At 37.9% G+C, this 23940-nt stretch overlaps 1 protein-coding gene across 9 annotated transcripts in view; it reads left to right on the top strand.

The window, feature by feature from the left end:
* ZNF385B (zinc finger protein 385B) overlaps positions 1-23940 on the top strand; it is a 417541-nt gene that overhangs the window by 207150 nt on the left and 186451 nt on the right. For 2 of the 9 annotated variants that reach the window (XM_045066763.1, XM_045066764.1), the window contains exon 4: positions 14369-14440. The exons of 6 other annotated variants lie outside the window; for them this stretch is intronic. In XM_045066763.1, coding sequence (XP_044922698.1) covers positions 14369-14440 — 72 coding nt within the window. Of the gene's footprint in view, positions 1-917; positions 1333-14368; positions 14441-23940 lie in introns of those variants that run through there. One more of the 9 variants, XM_045066769.1, reaches the window with a different exon arrangement.

The raw sequence follows: 23940 nt of genomic DNA on the forward strand, positions 1-23940 counted from the left end.
GTGAAATGTGTTTTAATTTCTTAAAGAAAAACGAGGACAGTTAACATTTTTTATTTTTTTTATTTTTTTTTTTTTTAATTTTTTATTTTTTATAAACATATATTTTTATCCCCAGGGGTACAGGTCTGTGAATCACCAGGTTTACACACTTCACAGCACTCACCAAATCACATACCCTCCCCAATGTCCATAATCCCACCCCCTTCTCCCAAACCCCCTCCCCCCGGCAACCCTCAGTTTGTTGTGAGATTAAGAGTCACTTATGGTTTGTCTCCCTCCCAATCCCATCTTGTTTCATTTATTCTTCTACCCACTTAAGCCTCCATGTTGCATCACCACTTCCTCATATCAGGGAGATCATATGATAGTTGTCTTTCTCTGCTTGACTTATTTCGCTAAGCATGATACGCTCTAGTTCCATCCATGTTGTTGCAAATGGCAAGATTTCATTTCTTTTGATGGCTGCATAGTATTCCATTGTGTATATATACCACATCTTCTTGATCCATTCATCTGTTGATGGACATCTAGGTTCTTTCCATAGTTTGGCTATTGTGGACATTGCTGCTATAAACATTCGGGTGCATGTGTCCCTTTGGATCACTACATTTGTATCTTTAGGGTAAATACCCAATAGTGCAATTGCTGGGTCATAGGGCAGTTCTATTTTCAACATTTTGAGGAACCTCCATGCTGTTTTCCAGAGTGGCTGCACCAGCTTGCATTCCCACCAACAGTGTAGGAGGGTTCCCCTTTCTCCGCATCCTCGCCAGCATCTGTCATTTCCTGACTTGTTGATTTTAGCCATTCTGACTGGTGTGAGGTGATATCTCATTGTGGTTTTGATTTGTATTTCCCTGATGCCGAGTGATATGGAGCACTTTTTCATGTGTCTGTTGGCCATCTGGATGTCTTCTTTAAACATGATTTTATAAGCTTATTTGCATAAGTTTACATTTTGTGAATTCAGTAGAAAATATTACTGGAATTTTAAAGAAACAGCATAATCAATTCAGAATTTGCATCTCCAACCCCAGTGAAGTAACCTAGTTTTCCATCATTTTTTTTGGCTCTGTCGGCCGAGGAGGCAGCATCTACTGACAGTCACTCTGTTGTTTGTTAGTTTCCACCGAGGTGCACAGTGAGTAAGTGAGTGAGTGGAGTCTGTCCAGAGCTCCAGCAGGCGGAGGGTACAAGGAAGAGTTTGTGAAAGCTCACACTATCTGTAACAAAACGGGTGGCAGGTTCACGTACTTCTCAGTTCTTCATACCTTTATCACAGAGAAATTGCAGACTGGCTAAATTGACTATTGCTGAGAAACATGCTTCTCGGTAAGTAACATAACTTGGAAGCAGTAGAATTGTTCTCAAGTGATAGGAAAAAAATATATATGGAGGTATACTGGGCTTTGCCTGCAATTTTCCAGGTTTGTAAAGATTTCATACAGTGCTGGGCAATACCATGATGATTAGTATTATCTGTCCTACGAGGATTTTGATGAGCTGTGGTTACTTAGAAAGATCTTGGAAATGTATGTGTAAATTAAAGAGGCAGGATGACTAGCAAAACTGTACATTTCCCCCTTCCATTAAGATAAGCATAACATTTCAGGGGTTAATCAGTAGTTGTTATAGATGACAGAGTTTGTGCGATCTAAATGTTAATATGACTTCTGGTTTAAAAATATGTTGGATGTCTGTCTATATGTTATAAAATGCTATGATATGTCCTCTAAAAAAGAGCTGTTTCTGCATGATTATTTTATTAATATTTAAAATATATGGAAATGCCTAGATTGTCTGTTTTAAAATTAGTTTCAAGTAGAAGAACATTGAAAAAGTGAAGCGGTAAGCATATTTTGGTAATATTCACAATTATATCTTATACATTACAAAATATTTTTTGAAGTTAGAATTTGCATGCATTACTCTTAATAGAAGTCTGGCAAAACCTTTCACAGAAGATCTGATGTAGGAAGTTTTCTCACTTTATAGGAGAACATAATTTAATTAGAATTTCATTCGAAGTTACATAAACATTTTAAAAATGCTTCATAGATAAAATGCTTCATTTATTGTCAAGTTAATATTGTGAAGCACTGGCTGAATTTTATGTCTTGGATTATTTATTTGGAAAACAAACATTTTCCAACTAAAATATGTCAGTAAGTGCACAATGCATTAAGGAATTTTCCAGTTAATAAAGGCTAAACAAACATCTGAGACCTCTAGGAAATTAAGCAAAAACATTTTTATTGCAATGGCTGTACTTTGACCAGTTGTACACATTACTTCACATGTGAGAACAATTTTAGCCTTTATTTGGAGTTATTCATTATGTCACTATTTAAGGATGTTTGATAACCCATTTGGGACATAGTAAACATAACTGTGTTGGTAGTTTAAGAGATAAATTATATTTGTACTTCATTGTCAGTGTGTTTAAATAATTTAAATATTAGGTCAGTCTCCATAGAGAAAGACTAAAATTGATGATGTATTTTGGAGGTCATTTTTTCCCTGTAATTTCAAGCCTATTTATTATTCTACTTCGTAATAGTATACTGTTAGGAAGAAAATACTGGTCTAGGAATCAAGTGACCCAAGCTTGGGTACTAACTCCTCAACACTCCTAAACATTGGGTTAGCTCTTCTATAAATCGATTAGATTATTTCTTAGGGTTTTATTTTATTTTTGCCATTCTACTTCTGCCCTCTTTATTTTTATTGTCCTGTCATATTGGTGGTGGCATATAGATGTATGAAACAAACAGAAAATTTTAAACAAGGGTTTTTATTTTAATTCCAGTTAGTTAACATATAATGTTATATTAGTTTCAGGTGTACAACATGGTGATTCAGCAATTCTGTATATCACCCAGTGCTCATCACAAGTGCACTCCTTAATCCCCATGGCCTATTTCATTCATCTCTCCCTCCCTCTGGTAACCATCAACTTGTTCTCTATATTAAGAATCTGTTTCTTGGTTTGTGTCTCTCTCCCTCTCTCTCTCTCTCTTTTTTTTTTTTTTTTTGCTTATTTGTTTTGTTTCTTAAATTCCACATATGAGTGAAATCATATGGTATTTGCCTTTCTCTGACTTATTTTGCTTAGCATTATCCTCTCTGGCCCCATACATGTTGTTGCACATGGCAAGATTTCATTCTTTTTCATGGCTGAATAATATTCCATTATAAATAATATCACATCTTCTTTATCCATTCGTTTATCGACACTTGGGCTGTTTACATAATTTAGCTATTGCAAATAATGCTGCAATAAACACAGGGGTGCATGTATCCCTTTGAATTAGTTTAGTTAGTAATTTAATTAGTTAGTAATTATTCTTTGAGTAAATACCTGGTAGTGCAATTACTAGATTCTATTTTTATGTTTTGAGGAACTGCCTTAGTGTTTTCCACAGTGGCCGGCATTCCCACCAACAGTGCAAGAGGATCTCTCTATCTCCACATCCTCGCCAACACTTGTCGTTTCTTGTATTTTTTTATTTTAGAAGAGCCATTTTTTCATATAAGGGCTCCCTTTGTAATAAGTTTCAATACCATTGATGGAGAATGAGTGATAGAAACAGCTGACTCCAATGGCCCTGACCTCTGGAAAGTACACCTATCCTTGTATGATGTAGCCACCATTATATTTATCATTTACCAAGGTAGTATATATGCAAACGTGCATATATACATATCATATTTTTCACAACCTTCACAGTCAGAAAATCCTTGCCAATACCCATCTTGAAGACATTTATTACAAAAATGATCCTTGAATCAAAATCATCTAAACAATAGCTTCTCACATGTAAAAAGCACCCCCACCCCCGCAAAAAAAGGTTTCACGCCGAATCCGTTACCTCTCTATTTACCCAGGATTTCTCCATCTGATTGGAAACAAAAAGTTTACAGACTTGATCCTTTCCATCTTGAAGATAATTTCACTGTGGCTGAAGTGGCAAAGCATGAGTTCAGATAACAGGAGTCTGAATTCTTCTACTTGTTCTTCCACTTCTGAGTGGTTTTAGGAAAATTGCCCATCCTCTCTAAACTTATTTCCTCTGTAAATGTGGATGCAAACATTCATCTTATAAGACTGGTGTTAGGATCGAATAGGTGATATTTATAAATGTCAGCTGTGGTACTTGAGCCTAAAATGGTGACCAATAAATGGTAGACAATTACTGTTGTTGTCTTTTTAAATTATCAATTGTTGAGTTCTCTTAGAATTCACCCTACTTTCTAGGATTGTTGAAACTGTATAGGTTTTATGAAGTTATTTACTCCAGTGTTCCAACAAGATGAGTGAATTATTTTCCTGTGTGAATTTAGAGTCAACCAGAGCGAACGCTAAATTAAAGTCATGAGCTATAATTACTTCAATGGTTAAGACCATTTTGGCCTCTGGGAATGAAAAGTTATATTTTACAGTGCATGTGAAAGAAGCATTTGTGAATTCATCTCTGTCTTCTATTCATACCTGGGTTAAAATGAGCCAGGGCGTCGAGCTATTTCTTTGGAACAGTACATAAACTTACTTGTTCTTGGCCACGTAGCAGTTGGGAATGTACAAACAAGCCTCAAAGGACCCAAAGAGCAAATTCTTCATGGGCAGGAAACCCAATATTTACACATTAATCAATAGGGTAAGGGTCACTAAGGTGGCTTATGACTAAGATTTCTTGTTCGTCATGAATGGGAGCTGGCATTTTGAAGTCCTTCGTGTTAATGTGTTCAACGGGACTAGACTGAAGCAGGTTGTACCACAGGCATTCCGGCACCAGAGGCTCTCTGTTCTTCCCCCTCCCCTGCTCCTCTAGGGAGTGCCCACACAGTCTTCTTCTTTCCCTCTCAAATTGGTTTTCCCATCTTCTAGTCATACCAAAATGTAAATGGCTTATAGTGCCTCACCAACATTTTCTACGTATTTGCATTTTAACGTACTGAAAAACTTGAAGCAAAAAATTTAAGTCCTAATCCCATACAATTTTAAGTAGTAGTCAGTGGATTGGAAGGTGTTGGAATAATAAAGAAAAACAGAGAGGTATGTCCTCTAGATTTTAGATTCTCATTGCCCTCTAAGGGGCAGAAATTCATTGCAGAAGGCAAAAAATTTCAACTCTTCCTATGTATAGAGCATGGGTGTACATATACTGTATAGACAGATACATGGTATAGTGGTGTTATCAAAATTTTGTGGGAGGGGTGAGTAAGAAAAAAACTTCAAGAAGGGGAAAGATAACATAAAAAAAAGTTGAGAAATGCCACTGTAGATGAGAATTTTAAAGGACTTTGTTAAGCCTGTAGAGTACAAATTCCACTAAATTGTAGGTGGATGTTTGCAGTATAAAGTAACTTACGTCCAACTTGGTACTTACATTAAGAACCAGTATTTATGTTCTAAGAAGTCAAATATGCTCACTTGTACCTTTTACTCTTTTTAATTATAAGAGTAAATAAAGAAAGACTTGAGAACAGAAATACTTGAACTTGAATTCTATCTTCTCTCTCTCTCTCTCTCTTTTATTTTTAAGATTTTATTTATTTATTTGACAGAGATCAGAGAGAGGCAGGCAGAGAGAGAGGAAGGGAAGCAGGCTCCCTGCTGAGCAGAGCCCAATGCAAGGCTTGATCCCAGGACCCTGAGATCATAACCTGAGGCTTTAACCCACTGAGCCACCCAGGCACCCCTCTACCTTTCTCTCTTATTTTGTGACTCTTGGCAGATTGCTTACCCTCTTTAACCCTCAGTTCTTTTGTCTTTAGTTTATTTTTGGATCATAATTGTGGAATTCCAGTATCATAAGTATTAATCAAAATAAGGTACAATAAACCCTCTGCACATTGCCTAGTATATGATAAATGCATGCCAATTACTAACTATACTTCTATGTGTTGTACATTTTTGTGTCACTTACTATCTTAAAATTCTTATAGAAAATAGATTTAAATGTGGGAGATAAGAGTTTTATTACCCATGAAATACAGAAGTCTCTCTAGGAAAAATATTAATATTATCTGTGAAAGGAGAGATAGATTTCTTGTTTTCCTTTAAGCCAGTGATGACATCTATTGACTTAAGTCAAAAACAGATAAAACAGATAAATATCTGACTAGCTCAGTTGGAAGAGCATGTGACTCTCAATCTTGGGGTTATAGGTTTGAACTACATGTTGGATATAGAGATTAATAAAAAAAATTGAATATATAAGCTTGAATTTGTTAAAAAAACATAAATTAACTTTTATAACTTTTATAAAAACAGATATATTAAACTGTTTTTAAAAATCAGAGTCAGTCCTCTGCTAAGTTAAACTTTTAATATCTATAGTTGCTAATGTAGTCTATGACGTGTAGAATGATTAGTTTATCTGGCAGTTTTGTTGAAATATGTTTCTTTAAATACTATTCAGCTATAGAGTCATTGTTTTATTGCCCTTAGTGCGTGAGAACTGAGTATCCTTTGGAACTGAGGTATGTTTGTGACATCACTTTTGCCTGGAATGTCATCATTTCCTGTCTCTACACAGATAATATTTGCTTTTACATATTCACCAACATGTATGGAATTGTAGGCTAGAGAAGTGAATTGAAAGGAAGTAGTGAGAATCAGCCAGTATTTCAAATTTGAGAAATTCCATATTGATAGAGCTCTTGAGAATTCATGTAGAATTAGGTGAATTTCAGTATTGATACAACTTTGTGGAAGATTGTATTTGTGTTCTTGGAAAAGGTGTCCATAAGTCTCTCTCTCTCCCTACCCCTCCACAAGTGATTGTTCTGCTTTTGTGATAACTATTAAAACTCTAATCCACTGACCTATTCCCTGGTTATTTTGATTTCTTTTACTTTGTGCGATTAATACTCTTCAGATGAAAATCCCGTGGAGAGAAAAAAGTCAGTGTAAGGGGATTGCATTGTGGCAAAACAGAATAAATGAAGATCTCCAAGATTCGTGGTATCTCTCCTTGCCTTTTCAGCTTATCTTCTTTTTGAAGTAATTTATCTTGTCAACGATGTTTTTATTTTTCTGTGATAGAAGTCCCTTAATAACAAATATCCATGGAGTAGTGTTCTCCATTCCAGAGTCTGGCTTTGTAATTATTGGCTTTGACAGCAGACAATAGGAGTTTGAGGAGCAGAATTAAGAGAATGCTATAGATAGGCAATACATGTATCCAGCAGAAATAGTCCCCAAATAGTGGAATTCAGAAAGCACTAAGGATACAGCTATTTAAGTCTCTTCCTAGCTATCCCGGGAGCTGAGAGAACACAATTTCACAAGGTAGACAGATATCACATTTCAAAAGCAGATGAGAAATCAAAGAACCTCATTTGGAATAAAATATATTGGCTCAGATTCTGTCTCCATATGCTTCAAAAATCATATTCCAAGAGGATTTTGGAAGAAGTTTTGACTTTAAAAAGTCATTAGGCTGCAAAGTTGGGTTAAGAATCCATACATACGAAATGACACCGTGGAAGTTCAGGCATGCACTAGGTTTTCTCTTAACCCCCACAGGATCGCCTCGTGTCTACTTTCTGTCATTCCAGTGGAAGAAACTAAGAGCTTTCAAGATAGTAGGTGACAAATGTTTCAGCAGAAATGGCCAGATTTTTAAGACAGCTCCTTTGAGGACTGACAGGTCAAACAGTTTTCCCAAACCTGGAAATCGAAAAGTGTCATCCCCAAGAGATTAGAATAATCTTCACAGACTTCAGACCACAGCATGATGAGGAATTAATATGGTACTTTCCATCCTCCCTGTCTCACTTAAAACTGCCAAAGTGCCTTCACCAAAATGTCTCCTTTAGGAAAGTTGGAGTTAGAACCCAACCCACTGCTTCTTTCCATTCATTCACTGTGTTTCCCTCTGTTCCAGGCAGGGTGGGTAAGAGCTCTAGCCCTGGTGCCATGTTGCTATCTATCTATGCTGAGAGGTCAAGTAATTTCTCCTATTCCATCCCTTAATTCTGTTTGCATCTCTAAGTCACTAAATACAAGTTCTTGTATAGTCTACTTCAAAATTAGTGGAGTTAACCCATGACCTTTTTCTGTTAAATATATTTTTGCCTCCTCTCACTCATGTGCATTTCTCTGAAGCTTTCTCCAGAAATATTTCAAAATAATTTAGAGATGCATCTGCAATTACTTTTCATTCCTTTTGAAAGAATAAAGTGGCCTTGACTGATGTGCGGAAGTCACTAGCCCATCTGTATTTGGTCACCAGCCTGGGCATTATTGAAACAAGAGAACACTTGCCGCTGCTGGTCACAAATTGTCTTTGTCTTTTTCTTCTTTACCACCATCTTGAGAGCCTTATAGGGCACTTTCATGTAGTAGGAGGAAATAGAGATGGGTTGGTTTGATAATTAACTTATGCCTGACATAATTAGTTTTAAAGTCTCATCCAAACTAAGAAGGCCCTGACTGTTCTATGGTGGATCAAATGGTTTGATTGAAAGCCTAATCAGCTGGGCTTTACATAGAGAATTTAATGAAGGACCAGTTTGCTGAGGCGTGGTAAGGTGGAAGGGAGCCAGCAATACATGTCAAGGATCCTGTTGGCCAACCATAAATGGTCCCATTCTTAAAGGAGAAGGGGGAGGCAGTTCATGAAGGTGAAATTAGTTAGAGCTGAAATTGGAGGCTGAAAGGGAGACTACTCAGCAGAATGTGTTACCCTAAAAAGATGCCATCACCAGATGTAGGCAAGAAGGGAGACTAAAAGAAATACTCCAGCTTCTCCCTTCTTCCCATACAGAATGGGCAGAGGATCTAGGAGCAGAGAACAACCAGAACACACCATCTCTTGAACTGTTCTCAGAACAATCTTTCCCATCCAGTATATAATTCAAACAATAATGGATGAAAGTGTTACTTTAGGAAAAGTGAATTGAGGGAAATCGGGGGCGGGGGTGGGGGCAGGAGAAGTGAGACAAACCATGAGAGACTGTGGACTCTGAGAAACAAACTGAGGGTTTTAGAGGGGAGGGTGGTGGGGGGATGGGTTAACCCAGTGATAGGTATGAAGGAGGGTACGTATTGCATGGATAACTGGGTGTGGTGCATAAACAATTGAATCTTGGAACACTGAAAAAATAATTTTTTTTAAAAAGTATTCCTTTAGTGCATCATCTTCCTCTGTAGGTTTTTTTTTTTTAATATTCTAGATATTGATTGGCTTTTAAATTTTTATTTGACTCGGAATCCCTAATGCAAATGTTAATTGTTGAACTGTGTAGCGATAATGCACAGGGTCCTGTAAGGGATTGGGATCTGCTTCCTTCTAAAAGGAATGGTTCCAACTTGTCATGCTTCTGCATTTTTGACCATGTTTTTCTGTAGTCTGCTGGTATCCTATGATGTCAGCTGGTCTGTGTCACAGATGTCCATGTCTACAGTAACTCTAGCTCCTAGTTCTGAGTTCAACTATTTTCATTTCTCTGTTCATTTAGGAAAGACATAACCATCATTGTAGTCATTTATGCAACACATCTTTATTGAGCATCTATTCTGCTCAGTAAAGGCCCTAAATATATTGATGTGAGCAAAGCAGAAAAACCTTCTGCCCTTAAGGAGTTTATGTCTCAGTTTTTTTCTATGCTAAATCTTTGAGACCTCAGGGACTCTCTTAAGAATCTTTAGAGGCATCTGAGTGATGCAGTTGGTTGAGCATCAGACTCTTGGTTTTGGCTCAGATCGTGGTGTCAGGGTTATGGGATCAAGCCCCAGGCAGGCTCTGCACCCAGCACAGTCTGCTTGGGACTCTCTCCCCCCACACTCCTTGTGCCCCTACCCCTCCACAAATTCTCTCAAGTAGGTAAATAAATCTTAAAAAAAAAAAAAAGAAAGAAAAAGAAAAAAAAAGAACCTTTGATCTTCTGATGCTTATTTGAGGGGTAGGTAGGGGTGGGGGTGTGAAGAAGCACATTTTCTGGTGCTTAGCTGAATTCTGAACTGTCAGGGTTACCAGATAAATATGTGAGGTATTTATCATACTCTAGTGTTCTTGTTGTCAAGCATTCAAAAATTATTCCTGAGTACTTACTAAATGCTTGTATATGTAGCGATCGAGAAGTTAATAAAATATCTTAGTGTTCAGGGTACTGGCCATCTAGTTGGGAAGTAGATATGCAAATAACTACAATGGTTGAGTGTCAAGAGCAATGGGTTTAGCCAATGATTCCATTGGTTTGGATGAGGATGACTATGAGAGTTACAGTAATAGCCATGACTGCCCAGTTTCCTGGCTGCTCAGGCGAGCAGCTTAAAGCCTCACTGTTAGCAATGTGTTGCTTTTATTTAATAGGAGTCCCATAAGTACTTACTTGGAAAAGTAGCGTTTCCCAGAATCTACTGGCACAAACTGTTCAGCTCTTTCAAACACGCATGAAACAGTTTTAAGCTCAATATTAACACTGGAGATAAACCACATGATTCTCAATTAGAGGATTCTTTAGAAACTATGGTTTTAGAGATCCTTGAACATGTACTTTATACCAGTAGTGTAGACCTGGACTCTGGAAAAATACTCACCAAAACTATGAAAAATGAAACCACGTTATCATGAAAAAGTTGTCCTAATAGCGGTTGGCATTATTTATATATCTGAGCAGCTGTAACTGTGGACTCTGTAACTACTCACAGCCCTCGCCATATTTCCAAATCTCTGCCTTAAAACACTCTGTCCAGGCCAGAGTTGGCTGATCCCAGACAGGTTGAAAAGGATGCTCAACGACCCTAGTTTTAATCTAACGAAGACTGTAATTTTCTCTGGCAATACAGTTTGGACATGCCCAATGAGGCTGTATCTTTCTAAACAATAGAAACACTCCTATGGAATATTTTTTTTTAATTTTTTCCCTTATTTTTTTCTGAGAAGAGATGTCCCTCATAAAGAAAAGGGAAACTAATACAGCTACTTCCCATGAGGAAGATAATCTTCTTCAGTTCTCCAGCATTCATAGGGATAGCTCCTACTTTAACCCTAGCCCGTACATGTGGTATTGTGATGTAGGCTGAACACTCAGAACCTAGGAGGCCTCTCCAGAGCAATATTCGGATCCTCCTTTACCAACTTACAGGTCATATTTGGAGTTCTGTAAAAAACTAAGTCTCAAAGACAAGTATCATATGATCTCTCTAATATGAGTAATTTGAGAGGCAGAGTGGGGGGCTTGGGAGGTAGGGAAGGAGAAAATGAAACAAGATGGGATCAAGAGGGAGAGAAACCATATGAGACTCTCAGTCTCACCAAACAAACTGAGGTTGCTGGGGGGAGGGTGGTCGGGAGAGGGTGGTGGGGTTGTGGACATTGGGGAGGGTAATGTGCTATGGTGAGAGCTGTGAAGTGTGCAAGCCTGATGATTCACAGACCTGTACCCCTGGGGCAAATAATACATTATATGTTAATAAAAATAATTTTTAAAAAAAACTTAGTCTCAGAGACTGTCTTATTAGAATTGGGGCTTTGTGTTTTTATTTATTTATTTATTGTGGTAAAAGAGGTTAAGGTTTTTTTTTTTTTAAGATTTTATTTTTATTTATTTGACAGAGGGAGATCACAAGTAGGCAGAGAGGCAAGCAGAGAGAGCAGGGGAAGCAAGCTTCCTACTGAGCAGAGAGCCCAGTGTGGGGCTCAATCCCAGGACCCTGGGATCCTGACCTGAACTGAAGGCAGAGGCTTAACCCACTGAGCCACCCAGGCGCCCCGAGGTTAAGGGGTTTATGTGTTGTATAGTACAGTGTGTCCATGAGACTGGAAAAAGTATAAACTTATTTTTATACTTATGTTAGCTGTATTTTATAATATAATGTTTGTTGCACTTTTCTTCAGCCTCCAGATACATTCTAGCTGAAGTACTTCGAAATACAAAGCAATATGTCCAATTATTAATCTGGAAATATCTCCTTTTCCCCATTTTTCCAGACTGTTTGGACACTGTTAGCACATTTGCTCAGTAACTGTTTTTTGTTCCAGACTAACCACTAAATGCATTGCTTTGCACTTAGAAGTTCTTTATCTGAAAACACATTGTGGAACATATTGTTTCAAAATTTACCTTACATACTTTAAAAATAAATTTATCTTTACAAATGCTCCCATCATTATATTGTACTCCTGAAGTTAATATAATGTTGTATGTCAATTACAGCTCAATAAGGAAAATAGTTTATCCTATGTTAGTTACCTAACTCTGCAGACAACTTGTATAATTTGACCCTTTTGTCAGATTTTCTTCAAATGGTAAAACATCTTGGGAGCAGAAATGCACTCTGAAGATATTAAAGTCTTTCACCTATATTATTCAGCTAAATTAATGTATGTCTTTGTGGTTTCCTCCCTGAGTAATGTCAATGACAAAAGGGAATCAATAGGCATTGTTTCCAAATGTTTGATACCGATGATAACTATTATGCTGCTTTTTTTGCTTAATCAATTCTTACCTTTTATCAGGGTATGACTGTATCAATTGTCTAGTAGATTTAATGCCGCTTAGCTGTCTAGCAAGACAGGAAAAGGGTTAGCTATCAGTCAGCCAGGTCTTGTGCTGTGACATATTGATTCAAAGAAAATTGATAATGTTATATAGATAACCACAAAAGACTTTTGTGTCTTGGTTTCTCACCACCTCACCTTACTGATTGGCTTTTCTTCTACTTCCGATAAAGGCAATAAATTACCCACTGTATATGGGATAAATGTGAGTTATTGATACAGCCAAATGACTGAAAAAGGCACAATGCCACTTTTGAAATGACAGTTTGTTATGGGATCCCTTTTTCAACAACAAACCCCACAGCCTGTGCACCAAGCCCAAGCATGAAGGATATTACATTATCCTTTCAACATTTAGCAATATCTATTACTTGGGCTCTTATCTATCTTCCAGCATGCCTTATCTTGAATAATGTATGTCACCTTCTCTCACATATGCTCATTTTTTCTGTTTGTGCCTGAATATAGAAACCCTATTTATCAAGCAAAAATTCTCCTAGACCGGTGTCCTAAACATGGGGCATCAGTATAATGGAGCTAAATGGGAATCACAATCTATTTCTTTCTCATACTCCAAACATTCTCCTTTCTTCAAAAACATATTACAGGGGCACCTGGGTGGCTCAGTTGGTTAAGTATCTGCCTTCAGCTCAGATCAGGATCCCAGGGTCCTGGGATCGAGCCCTACATTGGGCTCTTTTCCAATTGAGATCTCTCATTCTCCTTTCTTAGTCTTGTAATGTCTTCAGAGGAACTTTGTTACTTTGAATAAAGCCTATATATTACAGACATGACAATACATACAGATCTTCTTTGTTTCAAAAAGAAAACAAATAATTAAATCATATGGCTGGTAATGATTATGTGTATGAATTACTAGTTCATGCATTTGTTCAACAATATGTGATTGTTGCCACCTACGTACCAGGTTCTGTGCCAAGCACTGGGTCTCCAGTGGTGATATTTTTTGTTTCTGCTAGTCTTGTCAAATTTTAGAGGAAGGATACTAGTATTGGGAAATACAAATAATATTATGATCAGAATTATGCTTTAAAATTTTACTTTGTACTGATTTTATTTTATTCAGCCAAACTTTAAAATTTTAAAACTAAAACATAATATGAGAGAACCTAATATAGAAAGTTATGTAATGAAAAGTAAAATCTTTCTTTCCTCTCCCCCAAACCACTAATCTTCATTCCTCCAAACAAACTTTGCTAATGGATTTTGTGCTTTGTTTCAGAGTAAAACAAAACAAAAATCTAAAACAAAACACACACATACATATATATGTTTGCAGGCACACAGTAGTATTATATGATATATTCTGTACCTTAATATTTTCATTTTGTATTTTATTGCATATATCTTATAACTTTGCCATAGGACTTACATATTTATCTCATTTTTATTTAAAAGACATTGAAAAAAATTCTTAAACACAATCGAATGCGTAGAAAATGTGTAATGTAATATCAACAACATTTGTTTTTCTGAGTGAGTTATCCTACTTCCCAGGAATATCTTGGTATTTATTTTTTATAAACAAGTAAGTATCCTAGAATACAATCACCAGAACTGGGAAATTTAACATAGATGTATTTCTACATCTTCTCTTCAGATACGATTCAGGTTTTGCGGTTGTCCTAATAGTTAAAGAATCTATTTTTAGTAAAGTGATCTATTTCAAAATCTTTCATTTCATTTAGATACCGTGTCTATGTAGTCTCCTATACTTGGAATAGTTTGCCAGTGGTTTTGTTGTTTTGTTTTATTTTGTTTAATTTTCATGATCTTGACTCTTGAAAATTATAGACCAATTTGGATTTTTTAAATGTTTCATCTAATTTTAGGTTACGAATTTCGGACAGGAATAATATGGAGTCAATGCTCTGTTCCTCTGATTGAATTCTGCCAGGTCTCAGGTGATGTTAATTTCTCCTATTAGTGATGATGTTCACTTTAATTTCTTTGTAATGTTGGTGTTGTCCCAGCTTTTATACCACAGAGTTACTCTTTTCCTTCCCATTTACAACTAGTAAGCATCTTGTAGGGAGGTACTTTGAAACCATAAAAATATCGCATTCCTCATGAGATTCTCCATTTGTTTATTTCTATCCATATACATCATGGTTCCCATTTTATTTATTCAGTTATAATCCTTTATCATTTACTTTGATGGGTAAATTGTCCCAGATTAGGCTGCAAGGGTTCTTTCAAGCTGAATCCTGTGTCCTTATGACTCAGAAGACCCACAATTTTTTGATACCTCCTTGCTCTGTGGCATAGTAAGATATTTCAGGTTTATCTTGTACTTCCCTTACCCCAGTCCTGATTTCAGCCTTTTCTCCTGGAGTCCCAGTTTCTTCGGTGGATGGTATTTAGAAACCAAGATCTGGGTGATAGATGTGCTCACTTCTTTGGGGGATATTGTTGGTCTCAAGTCCTCTCAGTGGACAGAGCATACATGTGGCGATACATGCACACACAGACAAGTGTATACACATGTACATTACATTTATTTTTGTATCTCCCTTTCACTATTTTTAACTCACTTCTCCACAAGATTTTTTTTTTAAGATTTATTTATTTATTTATTTGAGAGAGGGGGGAGCAGGAAAGAGAGTCTCAAGCAGACTCTGTGCTAAGCTCAGAGCCCCACTCAGGCTCGATCTCATGACCCTAAGACCACCACCCAAGCCAAAACCGAGTGGGACACTCAACCGACTGTGCCACCCAGACTGTCCAATTATTTTTTAATGTATCTACTTGGTTTATCTGTTCCTTTGTGACCAATTTCCCATTGCTACTATCATTTTTTCCTTGTACACATGCTTTCTTTACCCTACGTAGGCTGTGATACACCACAGGACTGCCAGTAACCTCACCCACAGTCAGCCCCTCCATGTGGAAGTACTCTTCATCCCACCCATTGCCCAAGAGCCCATTTGCAGGGTGAGCCCCATGCCTCTGTGTGGAAGCCCTCCTTACCCTCCTCAGGCTGCAGCACTAGGTTCTTGGACTGTTCCAATGTGGGGATACCTTTGTTACCCTCCTGTAGCTTTTATTCCCCATGCTGGATAGTCCTCTGCCAGTCCTTACCTGTTCTGTTCTGACATCCTCTTCTGAATCACCAAGTTTCCTCCTTATCACCCATGTGGACTATACCTTGTTCTACCCAAATTACTTTAGAAAAAAAATTATTCAGGAAGATGAAGAGTGAATTAAAAAAAAAAATCATTATCTGCCAGTATTTTTAGCTTAGACCATTTCTCTTTCCGATTCTCTCTCAGCCTCCACCTCCCTGCCCACCCCCTGGCCTCCCCCCCCAACACACAGCAGCTGTGATTATCGATACTTTTAGCTCTTGTTTTAGCTCTTTAATGTAGGTAGTCCTTAACTAATGAGATTTATATGAATTCTCTGTAGACCTAAACATCCTATTCTGGTTTCCTCCATCCCTGGGATCTTCTCAGTTATATAACTACCCTTTTCTGTGTCTGGTATAGCTGCTATTGAAGGAAACCTTACTTCAATACCACAGCCACTAAAGCAGGAGATTATGGCTCTATGATCACCTTTTTGCTAATTTGGACCTCAGTGATCTTGAAGTCTTAAGACTTAGCTCTGTGGTATGCAGACCAGGAGCCAGGGGGCTCTAGACAGCTCTGAGTAGCTCCAGGCTGGGAGCCTCAACGTTGGACATGGCTTGAATTGGCTTTAAGATTAAAAGAGCTTTAGGGACCTGGATAGACATTTCTTCAAAGAAGTTATACCAAGCCAACAGGTACATAAACAGATTATCAACATAACTACTCATTAGGGAAACATAAATTAAAACCATAGTAAGATGTCACTCCACACCTGTTAGAATGACCATATCAAAAAGACAAGAGATAAATGCTGACACAGATGAGGAGAAAAGTGAACCTTTGTACTTTGTTGCTGGGATTATAAATTGGTGCACCCCCTATGAAAACAGTATGGAAGAGCCTCAAAAAATTAAAATAGAACTACTGTGTATGATCCAGCAATTTCACTTTTAATACATCCAAAGGAAATAATACATACTCCAAAAGATGTCTGCACCCTATCCCCATGTTTATAGCAACATCATTTACAACAGCCAAAAGGTAGAAACTACATAAGAGGTCAAAAGGTACAAAACTTCAGTTATAATGATAGAACCAGTGCTATAATGTATGACATGACTACCAGAGCTAACATTGCTGCATGAGGTACAGGAAAGTTGTTAAGAGAGTAAATCCTATGAGTTCTCATCACAAGGAGAAAACTTTTCCTTTTTCCTTTTCTTTTTTTTTTTTTAGGTCTATATAGGAAGTGAGATGTTAGTTGAACCTACTGTGGTAATCGTTTCACAATATATGTAAATCAAGCCATCATGCTATAGCATTTAAACTTATTCAGTGATGTATGTCAACTGTCTCTCAGTGAAACTGGGGAAAAAATAATGTAACAGCATCTACAAATGGAAATATACTTGAGGGTTCTTTAAAATTAATGCATTTTGTTGAGAAAAATATACATAAAATCACCTGGGAAGAAACCAATAAATGCAGATTCTAAGAATTGAGAAAACAGGAAGATGTTTCACACATGCACACAAAAAAAAGGGAGAGAAAAGAAAAGTCCGTTGGGGCTCAGGGAACTTGAGGGTTTGAGGCTATTAGAGGGACCACTTCAGCCATGGTGTAGTGTCCTGGGATCTTTTGTGCTAACTGGGAAATGTGGGCAGTTTTTTCTGGAGGCTGTTCTGGACTATAATAGAAATTCACAGCTGTTTCGTGTTCTATTCACATATAGATAAAATGTAACATGGGAATTTGAGCTTCTGGGTGCAAGGATGAGTTTGTGTCAGCCTGACCTGGAGAATGGGCAGTCTGTTTCTGTCTGAAAGTCAAAGTTATGACATCTGATACTGGCAACTGAAAAAAAAAATGTTTGTATGACATTTTAATCCCTTACAGTTTTCTGCTTCTTGATTACAGCTTTGCTTATTATCTATGGTTATATGTTAAAATAGTATATTCATTTGTGTAACCCCTCTTTGAAATCTTCTCCCCAAAGGAAGACATCCCTGGCCATTCTAAAATAAACAAACAAATAAATAAATAAGTCTTTAAAAACCATGATAATAAATTAACTCAAAAAAAATTTGCCTCCTGGGACGCCTGGGTGGCTCAGTTGGTTGGACCACTGCCTTCGGCTCAGGTCATGATCCCGGAGTCCCAGGATCGAGTTCCGCATCGGGCTCCCAGCTCCATGGGGAGTCTGCTTCACTCTCTGACCTTCTCCTCGCTCATGCTCTCTCTCACTGTCTCTCTCTCAAATAAATAAATAAAAATCTTTAAAAAAAAAATTTGCCTCCTAACCAAGCTACGGTAATCTTTTTATGTGTGACACTTGGACGAGAAGCACATTTTGTTATGTATTCACTTCACTGATTGGAGATTGTGATTTTCCTTTGGCCCAGTAGCATATATCTCATTACACTTACAGCCCAAACCCATAGGTTCCAGGGTCTTGGGGTGTCACAGGGAGCAAGTCAAGGAGGTTTATTACAGGGTCCTGGGCTGAGGACTCAGACTATATACTGTTTATTCATTCTTCCATTTCTTCGGTGGGTATTTACTAAGCACTTCTTGTGTTCGACACACTCTGAAGTGTGTACCAGATCACAGACTTGAATATAACATCAGGATTAAGTGTTTAAAGGATCACTCTAGGGGCACCTGGGTGGCTTAGTGAGTTAAGCCTTTGCCTTTGGCTTAGGTCATGGTCTCAGGGTACTGGGATGGAGCCCCGCATCGGGCTCTCTGCTCAGCTGAGAGCCTGCTTTCCCCTCTCTCTCTCTGCCTGCCTCTCTGCCTACTTGTGATCTCTGTCAAATAAATAAACAAAATCTTAAAAAAAAATAAAATAAAATAGAGGATCACTCTAGTAGCATTGTGGAACATGGAGTATGGCGGGGTGCAAAGGCAGGGGAACAGGACAGAAAAATTGCAGTGTTCAGGGGCAAGCGGCTGACCTGAGGTGAAGGCAATGGGACAGAGAAGATGGACTAGATTAGACCTAACATGGTTTTTAAACCCCAAAGGTTAGGATTCCCTTTAATGATCAAAGGAAACCCATGGTTCCCTCTACAGAGAGAAAAGGCACATGGGTGAGCATGTCTACAAGTACAGTTTCACAAGGCCTCTCCTTCTCGGTCCCCTTTAGGAAAGAGGAGCACAGGCCTGATCCTAGAGGTCTTCAGGGACACCTGTCCATGAGCCCTGAGCTACTAGACTTCAAGAAGGGACAGCACATGTCACGCTGGGCTGATGAGGAGGCTCTGTAGAACCTGAGCTAGGACTTACATGAAGGAGGGGGGTTTCAGCAGGTTGGGGTAGGGAAGCCTCTTCAGATGGCATAAGCAGTTCCCAGGCTTTTGGCACTGTGTGGATCTTCATGAATTGTTTGGGGAGCCATAAAGCTTGAGTCTCACGAATAACAGTATACTACTCAGGGACTATCTTAAAACTCCTCTTCTTATTCAATGGTGCATGTGAAGCCGTTAGGGTTTTGCCTGATACTAGAACACAGTCAGTATTAGTTCTTGTTATTATTAAGTACGTCAGAATCCAAAAAAAGACTGTGATATGTATTACTGTTTCCCCAGATAGATAGAGAGTTATTTGATAGTGAAGGCTTTCCTCTATCAGCAGTCCAGGAATTAGGAATGAAAACCAGATAAGAAAGAGCCCTGAAAATTTTAGCATTTCCCAGCCGTGCTGTCAGAGTTTCTCCTTTGTAAGATTGGGTGTCATGATACATGTCTCCTAAGAGTGACCAAAGTTGTCCAGCTGCTGTGCTGAGCCACAGTGAAGTCAGGTGGTTTTCTCATTTGCTTTGTAAATCTAATGACATGGTAACAGGGCGTGTGGCCATCCATATTTTAATGTTTTTCACCAACTTCTCTTCCATTAAAACTCTGACACCTCATTCCCTAACAGGAATTACACACAAGGATCACACAAACTACAGTGAAGCCATCCCCTTGCCAATAAATAATGAGAAATTATAGTTCATTCTTTACATTTTTAAAATAGTTCATAACAACTTTTAAAAACTTTTTTAAAACTTTAAAAAAATTATGTGGTTCATGTAAAATGTAACAGAATATACAAAAATGGGACTTTAAGTCAGGAAGTTTGGACAGTGACATCCTATGTTACCATTTCAAACACACTTTTATAGGAAAGATGTTAAAAGGGATAATTTTTAGGAAAACAGGAGGAAGTATAGGGTACGATGAAGTCCAGGGATTGCGAGGTTTGTTTGATCACATGATGGAGTTAGACTTTCTTCATGTTTTATTTTAGTCTCCTGTCCCAATCCTATCACCCATAATCCAAAAAATGTTAGGAATATAAAGTTGCCAAATTATCTTTGGAGATTTTGACATCTTGATTTGAATTTTCACAATGAGAATGAATCTTTGATCAAATTGTTTAGAATAGAAAATTCTCTGAAAGTGAGTTCATTTTTTTTTTTTTAAGATTTTATTTATTTACTAGAGACACGGAGATCACAAGTAGGCAGAGAGTCAGGCAGAGAGAGAGGAGGAAGCAGGCTTCCTGCTGAGCAGAGAGCCTGATGCAGGGCTCAATCCCAGGACCCTGAGATCATGACCTGAGCCGAAGGCAGAGGCTTTAATCCATTGAGCCACCCAGGCGCCCCAAGTTCTTTTTTTTTTTTTTTTTAAGATTTTATTTGTTTATTTGACAGACAGAGATCACAAGTAGGCAGAGAGGCAGGAAGAGAGAGGAGGAAGCAGGCTCCCACTGTGCAGAGAGCCCGACTCAGGGCTTGAACCCAGAATCCTGGTATTATGCATGACCTGAGCCGAAGGCAGAGGCTTTAACCCGCTGAGCCACTCAGGTGCCTCTGAAAGGGAGTTTAAAAAAACTTGTGACTTACAGGACATAGGATAAAAGGCAGTTTTCCTGTTACACTTATTTTTGGAAAATATTGGGCCTTGATAACATAGAATGAGGGCTGGCTTCACACAGTGGCTACATGTGTGCATTGTGTGGTCTGACTCTGAGCTATGTGATCTTGGAATGATTTGACCTCACTGGTAGGATTGTTCTGAGATTTAAATGAGAGAACGGGGTATAGATAGGTATTGGCCCAAGACCCAGAGGGAGCAATCACTCAGTAAAAGTTAATAGCTCATCAGTACCTTCATCAAACGCTGGTGGCACTAACAAATGGAACTTTGTGGTATTTAGGACAGTGATGATAGAATGGATTATATCTGCTTTCCTATAGTTAGAAGCAGGACTGGAGGCAAACTTCAGGATTTGAGCTTTCATATGATTTTCACAACACTAGCAGTTCCAAATGTACCTGAGCTTAAGTGTCATCAAGGGAAGTATTGGGGGGTTTGTTTTACCTCTAACTATAGAATCTAGTAAAAGAGTCAGATTAAGTAAGTGTCTTAAAAACAGTGCTCAGGATTTTGAATTTTCTACTTATAAATATGGCTATTATTGAGTATCTTCTGTGAACTAACATTGTGCTATGAGATTTTTAATTTTTAACGTAGAATAAAATGGACTTCTTTTGTTCTAGAAATTTTAATATATATGTAGATTTATATAAGTACAATCACAATCATAGTTCAGTTTCATCACTCTAAAAATCTCTTTTGTGCTGAACCCTTCTAGTCTTACCCTCTGTGTGTCCCTAACCCTTGGTGACCAGTGAGCTGTTCTCCATAGCTGTAGTTGCCTTCTCTAGACTTTTACATGAGTAGAATCATATAGTACCTAGCTTTTTGAATCTGGCCTCTTTCACTGTCTTGGTGCATAAGGTCTTTGAGATTTATTCTTGTCATCCCATGCATAAATAATTCATTCCTTTTTTGTGCTGTGTGGTATTCCATTTGGTATCAGTTTGAATTTGATAAGTGGTAATTTTTCAAATATTAGTAGCCATATTGGAGTCTGAAACCATATCAGTGAGCTTTTCATACTGTTAATAAGAAATGCATGATCTCTATACTTTGAATGGATCTTTTTTTTTAAGATTTTATTTATTTATTTGACAGAGAGAGATCACACGCAGGCAAAGAGACAGGCAGAGAGAGAGGAAGGGAATCAGGCTCCCTGCTGAACAGAGAGCCCGATGTGGGACTCAATCCCAGGACCCTGATATCATGACCTGAGCCGAAGGCAGAGGCTTAACCCAATGAGCTACCCAGGCTACCCACTTTGAATGGATCTTATAACTATTCATGATTCTGTAAGATCCTGCATTAGTCACTTGAAAAATATTGGTTTGCTGATATAAGCAAATCTTTCAAATACTGATACATTTCTTATAAAATATCCAAAGTCACATTTATTAATGTTAGTATCAATCTCATCAGACAAGTCTTCCAAAGCTGGCAAGCTCACAGTGATGAATATTAGTTTTCCAAAATATTAGTTTTTACATGAAATTTTTAATTTTATTATTGACCCCAAATTTTGTCAATTTCTTTTTGACAATTCACTTCTGCTTTTTTTTGTTAAGTCTGCCAAATTGTCAAGTCTGAAACTATAGTTTGTCTGCCAAAATGGTTTTCCAGGAAAAAAAGTGGCTATTTCAATTCATAGCTTAATCACACAGAGGTTGTGTTGTGTTTTGTTTTTGAGACAATCATGATACTATTGTATACAGAAAATACGTTTTATGTGTACTTTCAATATTGTCACGGAGAATATTCAAAAGATGTTTATGGAAGGGTTGACTTCTTGAAATTAAACACTTTTACTGCTTTTTAAAAGATAGTCTTAAGATTAAAAAATTTTTGAACTGTGCATCATAGTGGTAAAGACAAGAACTGCTGGTGTAGTGTGGTATCAATGCCTTTACTCTTCTAAGCCATCAGCAGATTTATCCACTATTGTTCTTGCACCATCAGTGCAAAGGTCAACGAGGTGAAAAAAGCACACTCAAAAATGTTTGAGGATTATGAAAATAGTTTTGACTTCATGGACCCCCTGAGGGATATCTCCTGACCCCGAGGGGTCTTCAGACCACATTTGGAGAACTGCCTATAGATTGTGATGCATATTGATTCAAAGAAGAACAAGATCATTGTGGAATACAGGTCCAAGGATAAGTGAGGAAAAAAGAAGGATTGGGATGTTAAGGCATGAGAAAATAGAGGTGAAGGGGAAGAACATCACTGACCCTTAGAAGGAGTGAGGTTGTGTCTTACGCCCTAAAGATCTTCAAAACAGAATCCTATTTACTCTCTTACAACATTTACTATTACAAATGGCTGAAGGTAGAAAACCAGATGAAATAATTTCTTGATGTTCCTCTAAGTTCCAATACTATAATTTTGTAGTCCCAAAGGATTTGCGGCTTATAATATCTCTAAGTATCATTGTCTTTGCTTCAAACATTTTTTTCAGACTGTTTTAGCATTCTAAATCAGTCTTCAGTTTTATATGGTTTCATAGAGCCATGCAAGATGCTGTTTTCAGTAACTTGTAGGTTGGAATCAACTCAGAGTCTTTGTCAGAGCTGCTAAGGGAGCTGCTACGTGCAGCTCACACACATGCCAAGGATAAATGCAGACAGGTAGCCATTGGCAGCTTAGGCCTTCTTCCCACCTACATAGAAAGCATCTCCGGACCCGAGAGCCTCTGATTACTGTTCTACACTGTGGCTTCTGAAATGGAAGGGCTTGACCTTCCTTTGGCTCACCAACTGTGAGGGTTGGACACGTTTTGCCCTGGTTGGCAATATTTCTTTATAGGGATAAGCAGGTTATAAAGTGATTTTTGACTCCTCTCAACCTTTATATCTGAGGATTATATTATAGAATTGAAAGTATCAGAAATAAATTCTGAATGTTTAGAGACCATGGGAGTTCAATTTTGCTGTATGTATGTATAACATAATACTTTTAGGGGATAAAATCTAAATTACAGTTATACGATGATAATTTCCAAGAATCCATTTCTACTTTAAGAAAAGACATTTTGTCCCTCAAAGTTTTAAACTGTGTTACATTTGCAGATAAAGTTTATCTTTTGTTTAAAAAAAAATAACTACTGGAAATCAAGGTCTCAGGAATGGAACTTAAATATTTGGAGAATTATCTTCTCTTCGAGTTGTTCTGCCTCTAGAGAATAGAACTAACTCATGGGGAAGATTGAGGAAGGGCAATTAAAAGTGAATGAGGTGAGGGGCACCTGGACATTTCCGTTGGTTGAGCGACCGACTCTTGATTTTGGCTCAGATCATGATTTCAGGATCATGGGATCGAGCCCTGCCTCCGGCTCCCCACTCAACGGGGAATCTGCCTAGGATTCTCTCCCTCCTCCTCCTCCCCTTTTGCCTCTCCCTTCACACACAC

This window comes from Mustela putorius, unplaced genomic scaffold, assembly GCF_011764305.1.
Source record: "Mustela putorius furo isolate JIRA1106 unplaced genomic scaffold, ASM1176430v1.1 tig00003869_pilon_pilon_pilon, whole genome shotgun sequence".
In the NCBI taxonomy this organism is placed as follows: Eukaryota; Metazoa; Chordata; class Mammalia; order Carnivora; family Mustelidae; genus Mustela; species Mustela putorius.